The following is a 17,759-nucleotide window of genomic DNA, read 5'->3' as shown; positions in this document are numbered from 1 at the left end:
CATTGGACCCTTCCAAAGACTTCTCTGAGATGCCCAGACCAAGGGCCCCGAGATGTCCTGTGGTGTTCCGGACCAGAAATCCTAAAGAACGGACTGGAAGGAAGAACCCATTGTCCTGGCCTCATCCCGAGCTGAGACGCGGGACATAATGGATTGCGACCTGGACACGGTCATCACGGTTCATGTCCTTCTATACCAGCTTGCGCTGTAGACCAGCCGGTAATGACAGGAGGGAGCCACGAGTGACCAGGCAGGGCGCCTGGAGATACACAGCAGCTCGCCCTCCTCTAAGAGAGCCCCTGAGGCCCCTGCTCGCGTCGGGGTCCCCTGGATGAAGATGACCATGTGCCTTTTTATTACTCTTGTTATTTATTTGACGGTCCTGTGTATTTAAGAGGTCATGTGTAAACCCGTGGCGCTGCTTTCTCCTGACGTGGTGAGGACTCGCGCTCCTTGGCTTGTGTGGCTGGGTCTGGGGCTTCCGTCGGCCACTAGGTGAGCATGCCTGTCCCTGTGAGGAGAAAATCACTTAGCCTGTCCAGCCGAAGAGGGCGCGAGTGTTAGACAGCGCCGACTCTTACCTGCTTCCGGGGGAGAGCTCTGTGTACGGCCATCCCGCCCTCAGCACGCCCCGGTTCGTCGGCTAGGTGACCTCCTGGATCTTGGGCTGCGGGGCTGTCGCACGATGGAAGTTTATCCTGGGTCCCTTTGCCCATCAGTCCACTTCCTTGAGACACCATGTGTGGCTCCACCGGCTGCAGCCATCCTTTGACATTTAAGCAGAAACTCAAAGAATACGTTCATCCTCTAAAAACGTGCACACGTGGACCCGAGAGCGCCCACCTACTGTGTTTGCTGCCCTTGACGCACGTTTGGTGCCTCCACAGCAGCGGGAGTTGCTAGAGATGGAATCCCCAGATGGCCGCCAGGCTCTGGGGGCCGTGACCTTGCCCTCCCAGCTGCCAGCGGCCTTGGTCTCCCGCAGGCGACACTGGCCATGGCACGCTACTCCTCTTTCATTGATAAATCTGGATAGTCCCCCATCTGGAGGAGTGCGTCTGACCACGAGAGGCTCCACATCTGCAGCTCAGATCAGGCCAGGTCACTGACCCCGCAGAGAAGCCCTAAGATGAAGTAGCCCACAAGGGTGATTGGTTGAGCCTGTGTTCTTTTTTTAAAAAAAAATTGGTTGCTTACATGTAAAATTCCAAAATATTTGGGCTAGGGATGTGGCTCCGTGGTAGAGCACTTGTTCGGCATGAGCAAGGCCCCAGGTTCCACGCCCAGCCCTGCCTGCAAAAAGTCAATTTCTACAACACTGGCTTAGAAGCCAGAGCCGCAGATCTGACCGTGCTGGGCTCGCAGGCCCACCGGCGACACTCTGCCTTTAAGTGGGATCCCCCCCACCACAATGAGGCTGTGCGTTTGTGGACAGATGCCATCTCAGGGGTGCTGTCCTTGGAACAAAAGGAAAGGTTGGGGTTCACATCCCGTGAAGAGATGGACGCTGTGGAAGAAGCTTGCAGAAATGTACCTGGCTCGGCGGATTCACTCTGGGAGCAGCTTGTCCCCTGCCCTCAGTGGGAAGGAGTCTGCCAGCCTCCGGGTTGGTGCGAGTGAGCGCCGAGGCCTCCTGCCTCCTCCCAGAGGGAGAGGATGGGTTCTCTTATAGCCCGCACTGCCCATGCCCGTGTCCTTTGAAGGCCAGCTCCGTCCGCTGCCTGTGGCCTCTGGACCCAGATGCCCAGGACACCTGACACCTCCATGGGGGGCTGGAGCTGGGCGGCCTCCGGATAAGAGGCCGCTTGGGAGCCTCCGTTCTCCCTTTCCCCTGACTTCCTGGTCTCTCAACGGCCTCTTGGTGCCCTGCATCCCGCCTGAGGTGTTTTCGGCCATCTTGCATGGCTGGCCAGGGTCCTGTGTAGCCATTCTCTTTTAACTGGAGGCTCAGATCCCAGGCTGAGCAGCTGCAGGTGGGTGGAACATTTTCTAGAACATTTTCCGCCGTGCCCAGCCAGCACCAGCCCTGCTGTAAAGCCCGGGCCGCTTCCGCATAGCACTCAGGAGCTCTGCGGGCAGCTGTGTTGAATCCCAGCCTGTGCCAGCCAGGGCCTTCCGCCTGGGTCTGCTGGTGCCCAGGGGCCCTCCTGCCCATGAACCGGGCACTTGCCAACTCTGTCCTTCAGTTTTGAAGGCCAGTGCCTGTGAGGGAAGGTCCTGGAAGACAGTCCTGGGGTGTGGCCTCGGCGGGAGGGAGAGGGTTGGTTTGCCCAGTGCTGCAGTGTTGACAGGAAGTAATATTTTTTTCTTTTTTGCGGTACTGAAGATGGAACCCAGAGGCATTCTACCTCTGAGCTACACCCCCAGCCCTATTTTTTATTCTTTATTTTGAAACAGAGTCTCACTGAGTTGCAAAAGGCCCCAATAAGTAGCCAAGGCTGGCCGCAAACCCTGATCCTCCGGTCTCAGCCTCCCAAATGCTGGGATTACGAGTGTGCACCACTACACCCAGTTGGAAATAATTTATTTGATGGAGACAGTTTTAGGTAGTGTTGTATTTGTTTGCTATACTTTTTTAAATAAACAAATGTACAAATTGAAGGCATGTCGGGTTGTGTAAATCTCCCTCGGCTCAGCAGAGACCCCGTCTCCTCTGACGCTTGCGGCCCCCAGCCTAGCGACGGCCATCACTCTCTTCACCACGGGCTCACGGTGCAGGGAGCCGGCTCCGGCTGCAGCCTCTTCCCTCTCCATCGGAAGCCTCAGAGTGCGTCAAGCAGATGTTTGGATTCTGAAATAAAAACTCAGTTGGGAGGCTGAGACAGGAGGGTTGTGGTTCACAGCCAACCTGGGCTACTTAGTGAGGCCCTTTGCAACTCAGTGAGACCTGTTTCAAAAAGAAAGAATAAAAAATCAGGCTGGGGGTGCAGCTTGGAGGTAGAGTGCCCCTGGGTTCTATACCCAGTACCCCCCCACACATACACACACACGCTGAAGTTTTCCTCCTGCCCTCTCTCTATTTCCTTCTCCCCTGTTAAAGAATAACAGCTTATCAGTTTGCTGGCTGAAGGGATAAAGACCTGGCGTCTCCAGGACGGCATAGACATAGGCCTGAATTGTGCCTTCTCTGATAAGCACACCTGCCCGACCCTGAAGGGTGTGTACTCTGTGTGTGTGTGTGTGTGTGTGTGTGTGTGTGTGTGTGAGAGAGAGAGATATAAGCAATTGAACCCAGAGGCATCCTACACCCCAGCCCTTTTTAGTTTTTATTTTTGAGACAGGGACTCACCAGGTTGCTGAGAGTTTCACTACATGCTGAAGCTGTCCTCAAACCTGCGATCCTCCTGTCTCAGCCTCCCAAGTACTGAGAAGAGCTAAGTCTTGAAAGGGATGTGATTCCTGTGCTGGGAGAGAACCTGGAGTCTGGTTCACTGGTGGCAAAAAGTGATCTAATGCCTCTCACTCTTTCAGAGCACTAAGGGGCGCCCGGAGGGCCATCTAACACCCTAAGGAGTGAAGCTTGCTGGCTTCCTATTGATGAGGACCCAGATTCTGCATGTTAATTGTGTTACCTTAGTCCTAGGCCAGGGGGCCCAGCCCTGGGTCCCAACACATCAGGTCTGGCCACTGGCCCAGAAAGCCAAGCAGAAAGTAATGGTGAGAAGCGGGAAAGGGCTGGGCACGATGGCGCACGCCTGTAATCCCAATACTTGGGGGGCTGAGACAAGAGGATCCCAGGTTTGAGGACAGCCTCAGCAACTCAGTGAGGCCCTCGGCAACTTAGTTTCAAAATGAAAAATAACATACGGTAAAGGGGGGAGCTCAGAGGTAGAATGCCCGTGGGTCCCATACCAAGTTCCACAAAATAAAAAAGAGGAAAGAAGGCGCTCTAGCCGGTGTAGCCGTGCTGGGAATCGGGGACCAGGGCTGTCGGTCCTGTCTTGGTGCCGACAGGAGCGCCCAGGCTATGCAAAAGGGGGGCCAGGGACAAGCAGTCTTGTCCAGCTGTGACCTGCTGCGTCACTAGCTTGGGACTGATCCGCAGGGCCTTGTAGGTGGCAATAGGGTGGCTCTGTGCACCCCAAGACATTTACCGACCGGGTCTGCTGCTGCTGGAGTCCAGGGGACCAACTGAGAGCAAAGGAGACAGGGGCCGAACAGAGGCGGAGATGCCGCAGAGCTCCCTTTGCAGGCCCAAGTGCCAGGCAGACGCGAACCCACGGCCCTCGTTATGTCACAAGAGAGGAGGCAAGTTGCCGTGATGGTTAATTTTATGTGTGAACGTCACTGGGCCACAAGGTACCTGAATGATTAAACAAAAAAAATTTGGGGGTGGTACTGAAGATGGAACCCAGGGGCATTCTACCTCTGAGCTACACCCCAGCCCTATTTTTTATTCTTTATTTTGAAACAGGGTCTCACTGAGTTGCGGAGGGCCTAAGTAGCTGAGGCTGTTCACAAACCTGCGACCCTCAGGTCTCAGCCTCCCGAATGCTGGGATTACAAGCGTGCGCCACCACGCCCAGCTTCATTAAACATAATTCTGAGAGTGTCTGGGAGCGAGTTTAAGAACTCAGGGGGACAGAGGAAAAAATCATTTTTCTCCCCAGTTCTTATGTAATCATCTCTAAGAACAGCAAGAAAGGAAAATAGATTCATAATTTGGTATTAGATTACCAACTGCCCTCCATTTCACCTGGCCAAAAAAAAAAAAAAAATGTGTAAAATTCGGGTTAGAAGAAGCATTAAAGATATAGTGAAGCCATATGTGGTGGTGCACACTTGTAATCCAAGTCTTTGGGAGGGCTGAGACAAAAGGATCACAGGTTCAAGGTCAGCCTCCGCAATTTAGCAAGACTCTTGTTTCCAAATGAAAAATAAAATAGGGTTGGGCTTGTAGCTCAGAGGAAGAATGCCCTGGGTTCAATCTCCAGTACCAAAAGAAAGAAAGAAAAAAGAAAATTTAGTGTCCAAACCATTCATTTTATAGATCAGTAAACTCAGGCCCAGTCAAAAAAAAAAAAAAAAAAAAAAAAAAAAAAAAAAAGGATAACTCTGAAACATGGGGTTTTTTTGGTTTGTTTTTGTTTTTGTTTTTTTGGTACTGAGGGTTGAACCCAGGGGCATTCTGCCTGCTTGCTAAGTTGCTGAAGCGGCCTAAAACCTGCCATCCTCCTGTCTCAGCCTCCCAAGTATGGGGATTACAGGCACGCACCACCCTGTCCAGCTGGAAAAGATGCTCCTCAGGTCAGGGACAATGCAGCCAGCTCGGCTCTTCCAGAAATCTCCCTCGCTTCGTGAAAGGCTATTTAGTGAAATGTCTGCACCTAATATTCTCTGATTGATTGGTTGATTGGTTGATTATGGGACAAGGGAGTGAACCCAAGGGCACTCTATCCCTGAGCTCCACCCTAGCCCTATTTTATTTTCCATTTTGAAACAGAGTCTCCTAAGTTGCTGAGGGCCTCGCTAAGTACTGAAGCTGACTTCTGGCCTGCGGTCCTCCTGTCTCCGCCTCCCAGGTACTGGGATTGCAGGCGTGCGCCACCTCCCTGGCTCCCAGACAGTCTCTTTGCAAACAGTGGCAACAAGACAGTCTCACTAATGAAGAGAAACAGGCCTGGTCCTTAAAAAAATGCCCCGTCTCACATCACTCCAATTGATCCAAGATGAAGTCGCATTTTCAATTATGTTTTCCTTAAATAACCTGGACGACAAGGTCCTTTGGAGATAATAAAGCTTTTGTCTTTGGTGTTTTTTTTTTTTTTTTAAATCAATCTAATTTATTTTCTGCAGGCCAGAGACATCGGCTTTGGAGAAGAAAATGCGGGCTTGCTCCCGTTGCCAATGGAGATTTCTCACACAAACACATCGAGATGGTTCTATTTACCCCAGATCCTCGCGAAGGGCTGAGCAGTGGTCACGCGTGACAGCGCCTCTGCCTTGGTTTGCATGAAGCATTTTAGTGCCAGTAGCGCTAAACCTTGTGGTATTACTTATTCAGACAGCTGTCCAATCCAATCCAGTTATTTCCGACCACTCTTAGTGATACCTACCGTGTGCAAGCCACCAGGCTGTGTGGCGGAGAAGTTGGCGTGTAAAGTGTTTTGCAGAGGTCCTGCAGAGGGTGGCCGGGAGGGGGAGAGAGGACGAGCCCTAGGCCACCGCTCATTCATTCAACAAATGCCATCCCAGCTGGGGCTGGGGCTACAGGAGCAGTCAGAAAAGGAGATGAGGCTTCTTTGCCAAATTTCATTCCATTTCCTGAGTTCTGAGCTTGTTTCTAGCCCTGCTCCCAAGGCAACCGGCTGTGCCGTGAGTTATGCTAGCAGACTAGAGTACACCCATCCGTCATCTAATGAAGACACAGTACGGGGCCTCCCCGCCACATTCTCTAAGAATTTCCATTTTGGATACTAAAAAGAAGACCCTGCGCTCCGTCGTGGCGTCAGGAACACTCCGGGGCAGCGGCTCAGGGTTAGGGTGCTGTCTGTGTCTGTGAGAGACAGGCTCAGGCAGCAGGGGACTGCGCCTGCCCTCTTGAGCCAGCTGAGCCTCCCCTGGAAGAATCAGATTAAGGCATGGTGTAGCAGGAACCAGACTCTCTGTCGGGACTTGCTTCCACAGAAGGAACAGGCACACTGCCTGGGAGACTGGCAAGATGGCTTCCCAAGCCAGGAGGCGGCGCGCTTTGATTCCCGTGTAAGGACTGCAGACCTTTAGGCTCAACACTGGAACAGTGTGCTGGCCTCTGGGGCGCAGAGGTCAGGGGTGCTGGACACCCCACAGTGCCCAGGACAGCCCCCTCCCCCTGCAAGGGTCCTCCAGGGCTCCAGGGCTCGGGACCAAGTGGGCCCCGAGGGGCGCTCTAGACAGGCTTAGTGGGGAGAGCCCACTCCAGGACGGCGTCATCCTAGCCCAACAGCGGTAAGATGACCAGGCATCTCCTAAGCACAGGTAGGGGCTACATCTCCTAAGCACATCTCCTAAACCAGGCATTCTGCAGAATAGAGTGCCCAATTTCTCTTTCCCATTGACTTATTTTGTGGTTCTGGGGATGGAACCCGGGGCAGTCTATCTCCAAGCTACACCTCCTCCCTAGCCCTTTTTATTTTTGTATTTTGAAACAGACCCTCGCTGAGTCACTAAGACCAGTGCCACCATGCCTGGCCTTTTCCTATTTAAATGGCAAGTTTGGGTCTAATGACTGCCCCAAACTCCTGATAGATTTATTCATTTATTTATTTACTTGTTATGTATTGGTACTGGGGATGGAACACAGGGGCATTCTACCTCTAAGCTACACCCCCAGCCCTATTTTTTATTCTTTATTTTGAAACAGGGTCTCACTGAGTTGCGAAGGGCCTCACTAAGTAGCTGAAGCTGTCCACGAACCGCGATCCTCTGAATGCTGGGATTACAAGTGTGCGCCACCATGTCTGTTTTTTGTTTGTTTGTTTGTTTGTTTGTTTTGTACTGGGGATTGAACCCGGGGGCACTCTACCTCCAAGCTACAGCCTCAGCCCTATTTTTATTTTTTGCTTTGAAACAGGATCACACTAGTTTGTTGAGAGTCTCCCTACAATGCCAAGGCTGTCCTTGAACCTGCAATCCTCCTGTCTCAGCCTCCCGGAGTACTGGAATTAAAGGCATGCACCACCATGCCTGTCTATTACAGTCTCTTTTCTAATGGAGAGGAATTCTTTTCCCCTCCACACCCAGGGCTGGGAAGCCCAGGACTTCACACAGGCTTGGCCAGTACTCTATCACTGAGCTGCACCCCCTTAAGGGAGCCGAGTCTGCCCCCTGCTGGGACCATCACTGAGAGGGGGTGGACAATGAATTCTTTGGGTAGTAACACAAGACAAACATGGCTGCCACAGAAGCCAGTGGCTGTCTGACCTGAGCTGCCAATCAGCATTTCTGCCCTAGGAAGGCAGGGTGGTCGGCAGACACGCCCTCGGCCCTGGGGCTTCTACAAAGGATGCCCAATGGAGAGACCAGTCCAAGCCAGAGGCCGAGGCTGCCTGCTTAGGACTAGAAACGGGTTGAAAAGGAGCGAGGGCCTGATCAGCCACCCAGCTGGAACCAGTCTTCCAGGGACAGACTCACGGCAGCCAAAGTTCAGGAACTGAACAACCGCCATCATTTCTTTGTTGAGGCCTTTCAATTCTCCGGCCTCCTAGCCTCCTGCCCCCCACAACCTTCCGGCTGCACTGTAGAAGCTTCTGGATACCTGCCCTTTGCCCCTCTCCCTTTAAGTCTAATTTTACTTGGGATAGCAATGCACCTACCCAAAAGGTTGCACACATATATATATATTTTGGGGGGGGGTGGTCGGCAGTACTGAGAATGGAACCCAGGGACATTCTACCAACCAAGCTACACCCCCAGTCCTAATTTTTATTCTTTATTTTGAAACAGGGTCTCACTGAGTTGCAGAGGGCCTCGCTAGGTAGCTGAGTCTGCCTGCGAACTGTGATCCTCTGGTCTCAGCCTCCCAAGTACTGGGATTACTAGCGTGCGCCGCCGCGCCCGACTTAAGGTTGTGCTTCTTAATTCTTTACTGTGGCAAAGTGCTGGTGGTGAGGGAGATTTAAGGAAGTCGCCTCACCTCTGTTGGCCTTTCTTTCTCTTCTCTTACCTGATGGCTAGAATGTGGGTTGCTTGTAATCCCAGTACTTGGGAGGCTGAGACTGGAGGATCTCGGTTTGCAGACAGCCTCAGCTACTTGGTAAAGCCCTCCACAACTTAGTGAGACCCTGTTTCAAAATAAAGAATTAGCCGGGCGTGGTTGGCACACGCTTGTAATCCCCGCGCTTGGGAGGCAGAGACAGGAGGATCGCGCAGGTTCGAAGCCAGCCGCACGCGCTGGCTTAGGAGACCCTGTTTCCAAAATGAAAATGTAAAAAATAGGTCTGGGAGTGTAGCCCAGAGGTAGAAGGGCTTCCAGGAACCCCAGTACCACAAAAAAAAAAAAAAAAAAGAATTAAAAGTAGGGCTGGGGGGTGTGGCTCAGAGGTGGAATGCCCCTGGGTTCTATTTCCAGTACCACAAAAAAGAAAAAAAATGTTGGTACTGGGGATGGAACCCAGAGGCATTCTACCTCCAAGCTACACCCCCAGCCTGGGGGTTCCTAAAAACCCTTCTTCCTTCCGGGTTACACTCCCAGACCTATTTTATACTTTTTATTTGGAAACAGGGTCTCTTACGCCAGCGCGGCTGGCTTCAAACCTGCGGGATCCTCCTGTCTCCGCCTCCCAAGCGCGGGGATTACAAGCATGCGCCACCACGCCCGGCATAATTCTTTATTTTGAAACAGGTTCTAACTAAATAGCTGAAGCTGGCCACAAATTGCAATCCCCTATCTCAGCCTCCAAAGTACTGGGATTACAAGAGGCGCCGCCATGCCGGCGGTCGCTGACCCCAAATGCCAAGGGTCCCATTGGGCAGGGACAGCGGCTCAGGCCAGGCTCCAGGACAGAGGCCTGGCACAAGTTGGCACACAGCACTCACTAGTGGGCTGTTTGTGGTCTGCACACAGCTGCTTTCCGGAGAAAGCGAAAGGCTTGGCGCTCTCCAGGGAGCTGCGTGCCCTGGGCTGGTCTCACCTCTCTGCGCCTGAAGGTCGCCTTGGTCTTGGAGGTGTTTCTCCGGCGTTCTCACACGAGACCGCAGTGCCCTCTAGTGCAGAAACACGTTAGTGTCTTGCAGCCTGTTCCAAGATTTTCAATGTAAAGATTTGTGGCTTCTGGCTCATAAACGAGTCACCCATGAAACGCAAGTGACATAGACTCTAACATTAGACCTAGAAATAACCCTAAAAATCTGGACACCAGGTACCCTTTATTTGTGGCTCTGGGGATTGGACCGGGGGTATTCTACCTCCAGGCTACACTCTCAGCCCAATTTTATTTTGAAACAAGGTCTTACTAGGTTAATGAGAGTCTCACTGTTTGCTGAGGCTGTCCTCAGATCCACAAACCTCCTGTCTCCGCCTCCCAAGTTCTGAGATTACAAGCGTGCTAAGATTGGAGGACAGGTGTGCCCAGCTGGAAGTGTACAAGTATCCCAAAGGAGATGGAACTGCTTGCCCACACTGCCACCTGCAGGTGGAAGCGGTAATGCAGTAGACAATACTTGGCTCGCACTCCCCTCCCGGGATCGCCGGCCCCAGCGTGGCCCATGGAGGTGGTGCCTTTCCACCAGCATCCAGGCTCTTACGCTGAGGCTCGGGTCTTCTGGAGAGCAGCCATTTCCTTCAGGGTTTTGTGGGCTTTTTTTTTTTGCAGCACTGGGGAAGGAACCCAGGAGCATTCTACCTGCAAGCTACACACCAGCCCTATTTTTTAACCTTTATTTCAAAACAGGGTCTCACTAAGTTGTGAAGGGCCTCACTAAGTAGCTGAGGCTGGCCGTGAACCATGATCCTCCTGTCTCAGCCGCCCAAGTACTGGGATTACAAGTATGCACCACCGCGCCCGGCTTTTATTTTTTTTTAAGCCCTTGGCCATCCCCACCCTGCTAGGAGGCCGAGCACGGTGCCAAGACTCCAGGACTGAGCCTCGCCCGCCCTTCACCAGATGGACCATCTCCATCTCTAACACACGACATTACCCTTATGAGACAGTCTCTGCACCGTGTGTGTGTGTGTGTGTGTGTGTGTGTGTGTGTGTGTTACTGGGGAAGGAACCCAGGGGCATTTTTCTGCCTAACTACACTCCCAGCCCTGTTTTATTTTTACTTTGAAACAGCGTCTCACTAGACTGCTGGGCTCACCTACTTGCCGAGCTGTCTTCAAATCTTCCATCCTCCTGTCTCAGCCTCCCAAGTACTGGCATCAGGCGTGCGCCACGGCACCCGGCTAGTCATTCCCCGGCTTTGATACTGGACACACACAGAAGTGTTTAGGGATAGAGGGCACCACGCCTGCGTTTACGCCAAAAAATAATGAAAGAAAGTAGTGAAGCCAATCTAAGGGAGTGATCATATTTAGGGGCCAGAAATCTGTGCAGCTTTCGTGGAAGCCCAGCGTCTGGGCACGGCCGGGACTGGCATCCCCTCTCTTCTTTACTCCTCTCCCCGCAGCCCTCCCCAGAGTCCCTGGGAGGTGCCAACACTCCAGCTCAGCTCTCCCGTCCCACAGCTCGTCCCACAGCTCCCCCTTCGGCCGGTCCTGCGTCTCCTGCTCCTGGTGTCCCCTGGCCCTCCCAGAGGCACTGACCACACACGTGGGTGACGCTGCACCAACTTTATTTTGAAGAGGAGGCGCCGCGACCCCAGCCCCTCCCGGACCCCTGAGACCCGCACCCAGTCCACGATCCCGCCTCTCCACGGCACCCCGGCTTCCCCTGGGGCCTCCCTCCAAGGACCCTGCGCCTGGCCCCGCCCCCGGCCCTGGGCCCCTTCCAGTCCTCGGCTAGACAATGTTGTACTGGCAGATGTAGGGCAGCTCCGTGCGGCAGCGCTTGTCGAACCAGTGGCCGTGGGCCGCGCCCGCCAGCGCCGCGCAGTTTTCCGCCTTGCCGCCGTCCGGCTGCGCTGTGATCTCCGTCTCCCAGTTCTTGAAGGCCACGGGGGCGCCCGTCATGTCCACCCAGGCGCCCTCAGCTGCCAGGTCGTTGAGGCCCAGCCACACCTCGGCCTCGCCACCCAGACTCTCGCGGGCATAGGCCTGCAGCGCCTCGTTCTCGGTGCCCGAGGTGGGCACTGCCAGCGTGCCCCCGCGCCCGATGCAGTCCTCACTGGCCTGGTGGAAGGTGCGCGGCTGCTTGAAGGCCAGGAGGCACTTGAGGTGCAGCTTGGCGCCCCTCAGGCACACTGTGGGAGAGAGGCTGTCACTGCAGGCCCAGCCCAGCGCCTCCCGCGCCCAGGGATTGAGGGTCTGCACTCCTGGAATCCCCCCTCTGCTGCATGGCCCCAGGCCCGGCTCACCCACCTCCACAGCCCCAGGGCAGGGTGATTCCATGAGGTCCTGGAGCCACGGGGAGCCACCAGCTTGCCCCCTTCCCACAGCAGCCAGCCCCGCCCGGGCTGACCACGGTGCCTCCTGCCCAGCTCGCAGGGCGCCCAGGGCAGGGCCCACAGTCACCAAGGTGTGCGCAGACACCACAGGGCAGCCAGCTCCACTCTGGCGCTCGGGCCCTCCTGGCCCCTGCTGCCTTGGGGGCCATCCCGAGGTCCCCGGGCACCTCCTGTGGCCTTTGCTCGTTGGGGCTGCTTCCTGGGAACCTGTGCTCCAGAGGGGCCGCAGAGTTGGCTCCAGGATGTCAACCTGGCTGACACCGTCCTGCTGTTGGCCCTGCTGCGCACCCGCCCCAGGCCTCAGCTTCTACCTGGCCTCCACCCCTCACCTCCTCTAACCCCGCACGCCCCGATGGGCTGGAGTGACCCCTGAATGTGAGGCTTCTGGAGCAGGGCCGTGGCACCTCTGCCTCTGCGCCTGGCAGAGATGGCCCAGTGGACCCTTCATGCGTGTGCTGACTGGGGGAAGGGGCCGGTGCCGGGGGAGGGTCGCCTGCAGAGCTCAGGAGTGCCCGGGCGGTGCATTGGCGAGGGCAAGCTGGCTTGGGGGTTGTGGCAACACGGAAGGCCCCTAGGCAGGCCGGGTGGGAGCCTGTCCCCCGCTCCAGGCAGCCGAGGGCACGCCCAGAGCCTGGGGTTCCTCCGCATCCTGCTTGCTGCCGGCTGGCCGCAGGACCTCTCTGCCCCAGCTGGCCTGTCTTTAACATGGGAGAGACACCATCAGCGGAGCCGCTGCTGCGTGGCAAGGCCGGCTGCGTGGGGGATCCGGGAAGCAGGGGCTGTTTGGGGCAACTGCAGTGCTCTGGGGCCATGCCGGTGGTGGGCAGCAACTCTATGGGGGCCTTGAGCTGAGGGCACTCTACCCCCAGTCTATACCCCAGCCCTTTTTTATTCTTTTATTTTTTAATTAATTAATTTATTTATTTTGCCGTACTAGGTGTGGAACCCAGGGGTATTCTACCTCCGAGCTACACCCCCAGCCCTATTCTTTATTCTTTATTTTGAAACAGAGTCTCACTGAGTTGCAAAGGACCTCACTAAGTTAGTAGCTGAGGCTGTCCTCAAACCACGATCCTCCTGTCTCAGCCTCCAGAATGCTGGGATTACAAGCGTGAGCCACCACGCCCGGCTCCCCCAGCCCTTTTTATTTTTTTATTTTGAAACATGGTCTTGTCCATTGTTGAGGGTCTCGCTAAGTGGCTGACCTGGCCTCAAATCTCTGGTTCTCCTGTCTCAGCCTCCCAAGTACTGGAGTTACTGCCTGCACCACCACGCCCGGCTTTGCAGTATTGATTCTAGTTGGAGAACCCCTTGTCCTCTTGGGACATTCCCTCTGCCACGCCTCCCGGCTGTGCATGCCTGGGTGGGTCTTGCAGACCTGGGTCGGGGGTCTGGGAGAGGGCACCTGACCCGAGGCCGGCGTCTGCGCAGCCCACTCACCCGTGTACAGGGCCTGCTGCTCCTTGAGCAGCGCCACCTCCTGGGCCAGGGTGTCCAGCTGGCTCCTGAGCTCCTCAAACATCTTGAGGCTCACGGCATCTAGGGGGGTCAACAGGGAGGACAGAGTGTGCTGAGGAGGAGCGCGAGAGAAGCGGGCAGGGGCAGCCCGCGACCCTCTCCCCGATGCGCGTCCCCTGTGGCGGGCCTCTAGGTGAACTGCTCAGGGTTTTCCTTCTGCAGGGACCCTCCTGCCCTTGACCCCGTGAGGTGGTGTGCCTTTGGGGGTCAGTGGACGGGATCAGCAGGGGCTGGGGCGGCCACCCCGTCAGCTCAGGGACGGGAGGGCACAGGACGCGGGGCTGGGGGCCCCTTGAGACCCCAAGCAGCCCATCCCCAGGCTGGAGGGAGGAGCACAGACCAGCAGGGCGGGCCGAGGGCGGCAGGACTTTGGTATGTGCTTGGGGCCCAAGGCGAACTGCTCCGTCTCTCTGTTATTAGGGAGTGAGAGTCAGGATCAGAGGACTCTGAGAAGGGCACAGCGGGTGTGCCCACCCAGGAGCAGGAGCCAGGCTTGGAGGCAGCCGGCGGCGTGTGAGGCTGCCCATCAGCCTATGGCCGTGGGAAACGTGTCAATCCATACCGTCAGCCTCCCACACACGAGGAAACAGGCCACGCCTGATGGCCGGCCTGCAGGGAGCTCTTCGACTGCCTTGGCGGGCTGGTGGGAACACAGATCGGCATGTTGTGCAAGACTGTGGGTGGACCCCCTCTTTCTGAAAGGCCAGGGGCTCCCGGCAGGGCGTGGGTGGAGGGAGGGGACGGGCCTCGGGCGCACTTGGGCCCCATTCCTGAGGGGTGAGGTCAGAGCCTTGTCCACCCCCCAGAAGGCATTGCAGGGGGTCGCAGGCCCGTGGATTCAGCCTAGCAGAAGTTAGCCAGGTGACTTGGCAAACAGGAACCAGACAAATGCGTGAGGGGGGGGGGCTCTGGCAGCGCAGCCTGCGGGTGCGTGGGCCTCACCCGGCCCCAACTCCGCCTCGGGGTCCTCTGGCCAGCTGGGTCAGGTCAGAGGGGACCTCTCATCATCTGACCAGCACACCTGGGGACGCAGTGCCTGAGGGCTGGCCAAGGTGCTAAGGCATCGCCTCCCACCCACAGGGTGGGAGCACGGGCAGCCCTGTGGCCTGGGCTGCAGGCGGGGCCTTGGGCTGCTGCTTGCCTTCCAAACCTGCGTCCTGGTGTCTGTGGTTGGGATGAAGCCCGCCACACTCCCCCTGGGCACTGCTGTAAGGGCGTGTTTTATGACCCCCGGGGGCCTCCTGAGCTCTCCACCAGCTGTTGGTCTGGAGCTTCAGCTCCTGCCTCACCCCCGTGTGCCCCACCTCCAGCGGGACCCCCTCGGCCAGCTCGGGACAGCCACGGGTGGGGGGCAGTGAGCACCCAGGCTTTCGGCATTACCCTCCCTCCTCCTCCACCTCCTCCTCGTCTTCCTTCTCTCTCTCTCTCTCACACTAGGGAGAGAGGGAGAGGGATGCTCTGCCAAGGGGCATTCTACCTCTGAGCTACACCCCAGCCCTATTTTATTTTTTATTTGGAACAGGGTCTTGCTGAGTTGTTAAGACTGGCCTCAAACCTGCTATCCTCCTGTCTCCAAAGTATCATTCTTCTCTTTTTTAAATGGACATTGGTGGAAATATACATTGATGTATATAATAAAACCATCCAAACAGTGCATCTAGTTCAGTCTCCTTCCCAATCAAGCCTGTCCCCAAGCCTTGTTCTTCCCAGAGCCAACCTCTGTTATCTTGTGGATCCTTCCAGAAAAGTTCTATGCTCGCGCAACAGAAACGTATTTTTACACAAATCCCCTTCCTAGACGAACGTTAGCCTAGAATCCATTCTGCTTCGCACTTTTCCTTGTTCGCGTTGCAAGCACCCTCCTGGAGGTCTTGTCTTCTCTTTCTCTTCTCTGTGCTGGAGATGGAACCCGGGGCTCACACAGGCAAGGCTAGCATGAGCGCTGAGCCACACCCCGGCCCCGAGACCCAGCCTCCCCCCCTGGCTGTGCGGGCTGCAGGCTGTGCCTGGAAGCTCCCCACCGCCATTCAGGCCCTGCGGGGCCCCACCCTATGCTCTTTGCCCAGGCTGCCTGTTTCTCTAAGTCCCCGCCCATTGGCACCCCTACAGGCTCTGGCTGGCCCTGCGGGGGCAATGCCATTCCATGGCTGGCATGTCCACACCGCCCGGTGACGTGCCGCTGGCAGGGCCGTGAGGGCAGGTCCCGCAGCAGTCAAAGCAGCCAGAGAGCACCTGCACCTGGGACTGAGGGTCCCGTCCCTCCCTGCGCCTGTGTCCTGTGCCTGGACACACGGCTAGGGCTAGGTGCCTTAATATACTTTGCATAATTAATACAACAAACAGGCCTTTAAGCACACACCAATCTCCCCATTTCACAGCTGAGAAGGCCCTTGCAATTTAGACAGCCACCCTGGTTATGAGGGGCTCCCACAGCCCCCCGAAGACGCTGCACGAAAGTTCCTGGAGGCCTCATTGCAGAAGAGGAGCAGGAGCTGAGGTCAGCCGGAGGTGACCGGCCCCAGGAGGCAGGAGGGGCGTTTGCTACCTTTCTTGGCGTTTGCTGCCTTCTTGACCTTGGGTGTTGGCGGCTCCGTGGTGATCAGGGTCAGGAGGGAGAAGAGGGAGAGGAGCAGGCAGGCGCCCCGGAGCTCCATGCTGCGCTAGCTAGCGTGTGGTGGGCTGTCTCAGGCCTGGATCAGAGAGGAGTGGCGGCCACGTCTGGCCCGTGTGTCTTAAGGCAGCGGCCACAGGACCTCTGTCCAGGAAACCCTCCCTACACTTGGCTGCAGATGTGCAAAGGGACGGTCTGGGGCCCGGGAACACCCACACAGCCGTCAGCCCTCCTCCTGAGAACTCTGGGAGGCAGGCGATGGCTGTCCCAGCATGGCTGTCGACACCTGGGGCCAGGCCGGATCGGCCTCAGCTAGCGCATGGGGTCTCACGTCAACACGAGCCAAGAAGAGTCATTCCTGGCCTCAGGGAGGCGACAGGCTTGGCCCAAGCTACCCAGCCCTGAAGGAAGAGTGATCCGGGACTCTGCTTGCTCCGTTTAAGATTCCTTTGTATTTTTTGTCTCTTTTTGTTAAAAAAAATACAAGGGAGACTTTCGCTTCCCTTCCCTTCCCTTCTTCATGGCCCGGTCCCAACTATCTTGTCCTGGAGTCACGAGGCGAGAGAGGTAGAGGAGGGAACAGTGTGCCCTGGGGCAGGTGTCAGGGAAGGAGAAGGAAGGTCTGCTGGCCACTGGGCATGGTGGGGGAGGCCCTCCCTGGAACCCTGGGGTCTGGGCGAAGAGGGGAAAGGCAGAGGGGTGCGTTTTATATACAGGGGCGCGGAAGGACTACATAGACCTGCTGAGGACAACAGGAGCCAGGTTGCTCGTTGCCATGAAAGAGACTTACGGATACGGCTGAATCCTATGGGGTAGAGTCTGAGGCGCAAGTGTTCCCCTAAGGCTCAGGAAGGCCTGGTTCCCAACACCACCAGGTTCAGAGGTGGGGCTCTGCAGAAGCCATTGTATGGTGAGGGCTCTGAGCATGTGCTCAGTGGTTAGTCCACTGCTGGGTGTTTCAGCCCATGTCTGCGTCGCTGTGGCCAATACATCAGACAAGAACAACTTAGAGGCCAGACGTGGTGGTGCACGTAATCCCAACATTCGGGAGGCGGAGACCAGAGGATCACGGTTCACGGACAGCTTCAGCTACTTAGTGAGGTCCTTTGCAACTCAGTGAGACCGTTTCAAAATAAAATTAAATAGGTAGGGCTAGGGTGGAATGTCCCTGGGTTCCAGCCCCAGTGCCACCAAAAACAATAGCAACAATAGGTTTCTGCTGGAGACATCATTGGCCCCAAATTGAAGGACGCAGCACAGCCCACTGGTGACCTTCAGAACTGCCCAGCTGGAAGCCGGGTGTGGTGGCCCACGCTTGTAATCCCAGTACTTAGGAGGCTGAGACAGGAGGATCGCAACTTTGATGACAGCCTCAGCTACTTAGTGAGGCCCTTGTAACTCAGTGAGACCCTGTTTCAAAAAAAGAAATTAAAAAAAAAATAGGGGTATAGCTCAGGAGTGAAATGTCCCTGGGTTCAATCCCCATTACCAGAACAACAAAAAGAACTGCCCAGCTGAGCGAGGGGCCGATTCTGGTGGAGACAGACATAACCAAACGCAAGGTGCGATTCTGGGTGGGACACTTCTGTCTCCAGAGACACCAGCA

At 55.9% G+C, this 17,759-nt stretch overlaps 1 protein-coding gene across 1 annotated transcript; it reads right to left on the bottom strand.

Annotated features, from left to right (window-relative positions):
- Window positions 1-11,419: 11,419 nt before the first annotated feature.
- Window positions 11,420-16,196, bottom strand: CLEC3B (C-type lectin domain family 3 member B; the record flags this gene model as incomplete). The annotated part of the gene is made up of 3 exons (XM_080715978.1): window positions 11,420-11,820; window positions 13,465-13,563; window positions 16,088-16,196. 3 exons carry the CDS (start codon window positions 16,194-16,196, stop codon window positions 11,420-11,422), a joined length of 609 nt encoding a protein of 202 aa, XP_080572104.1.
- Between the last annotated feature and the right edge of the window lie 1,563 nt (window positions 16,197-17,759).

The sequence above is a fragment of the Muscardinus avellanarius genome (genome assembly GCF_963383645.1).
Source record: "Muscardinus avellanarius genome assembly, chromosome: 18".
Classification (NCBI taxonomy): domain Eukaryota; kingdom Metazoa; phylum Chordata; class Mammalia; order Rodentia; family Gliridae; genus Muscardinus; species Muscardinus avellanarius.
Note: the sequence above shows the minus strand (reverse complement) of the source record. Positions and strands in the feature narration are given on the sequence as shown.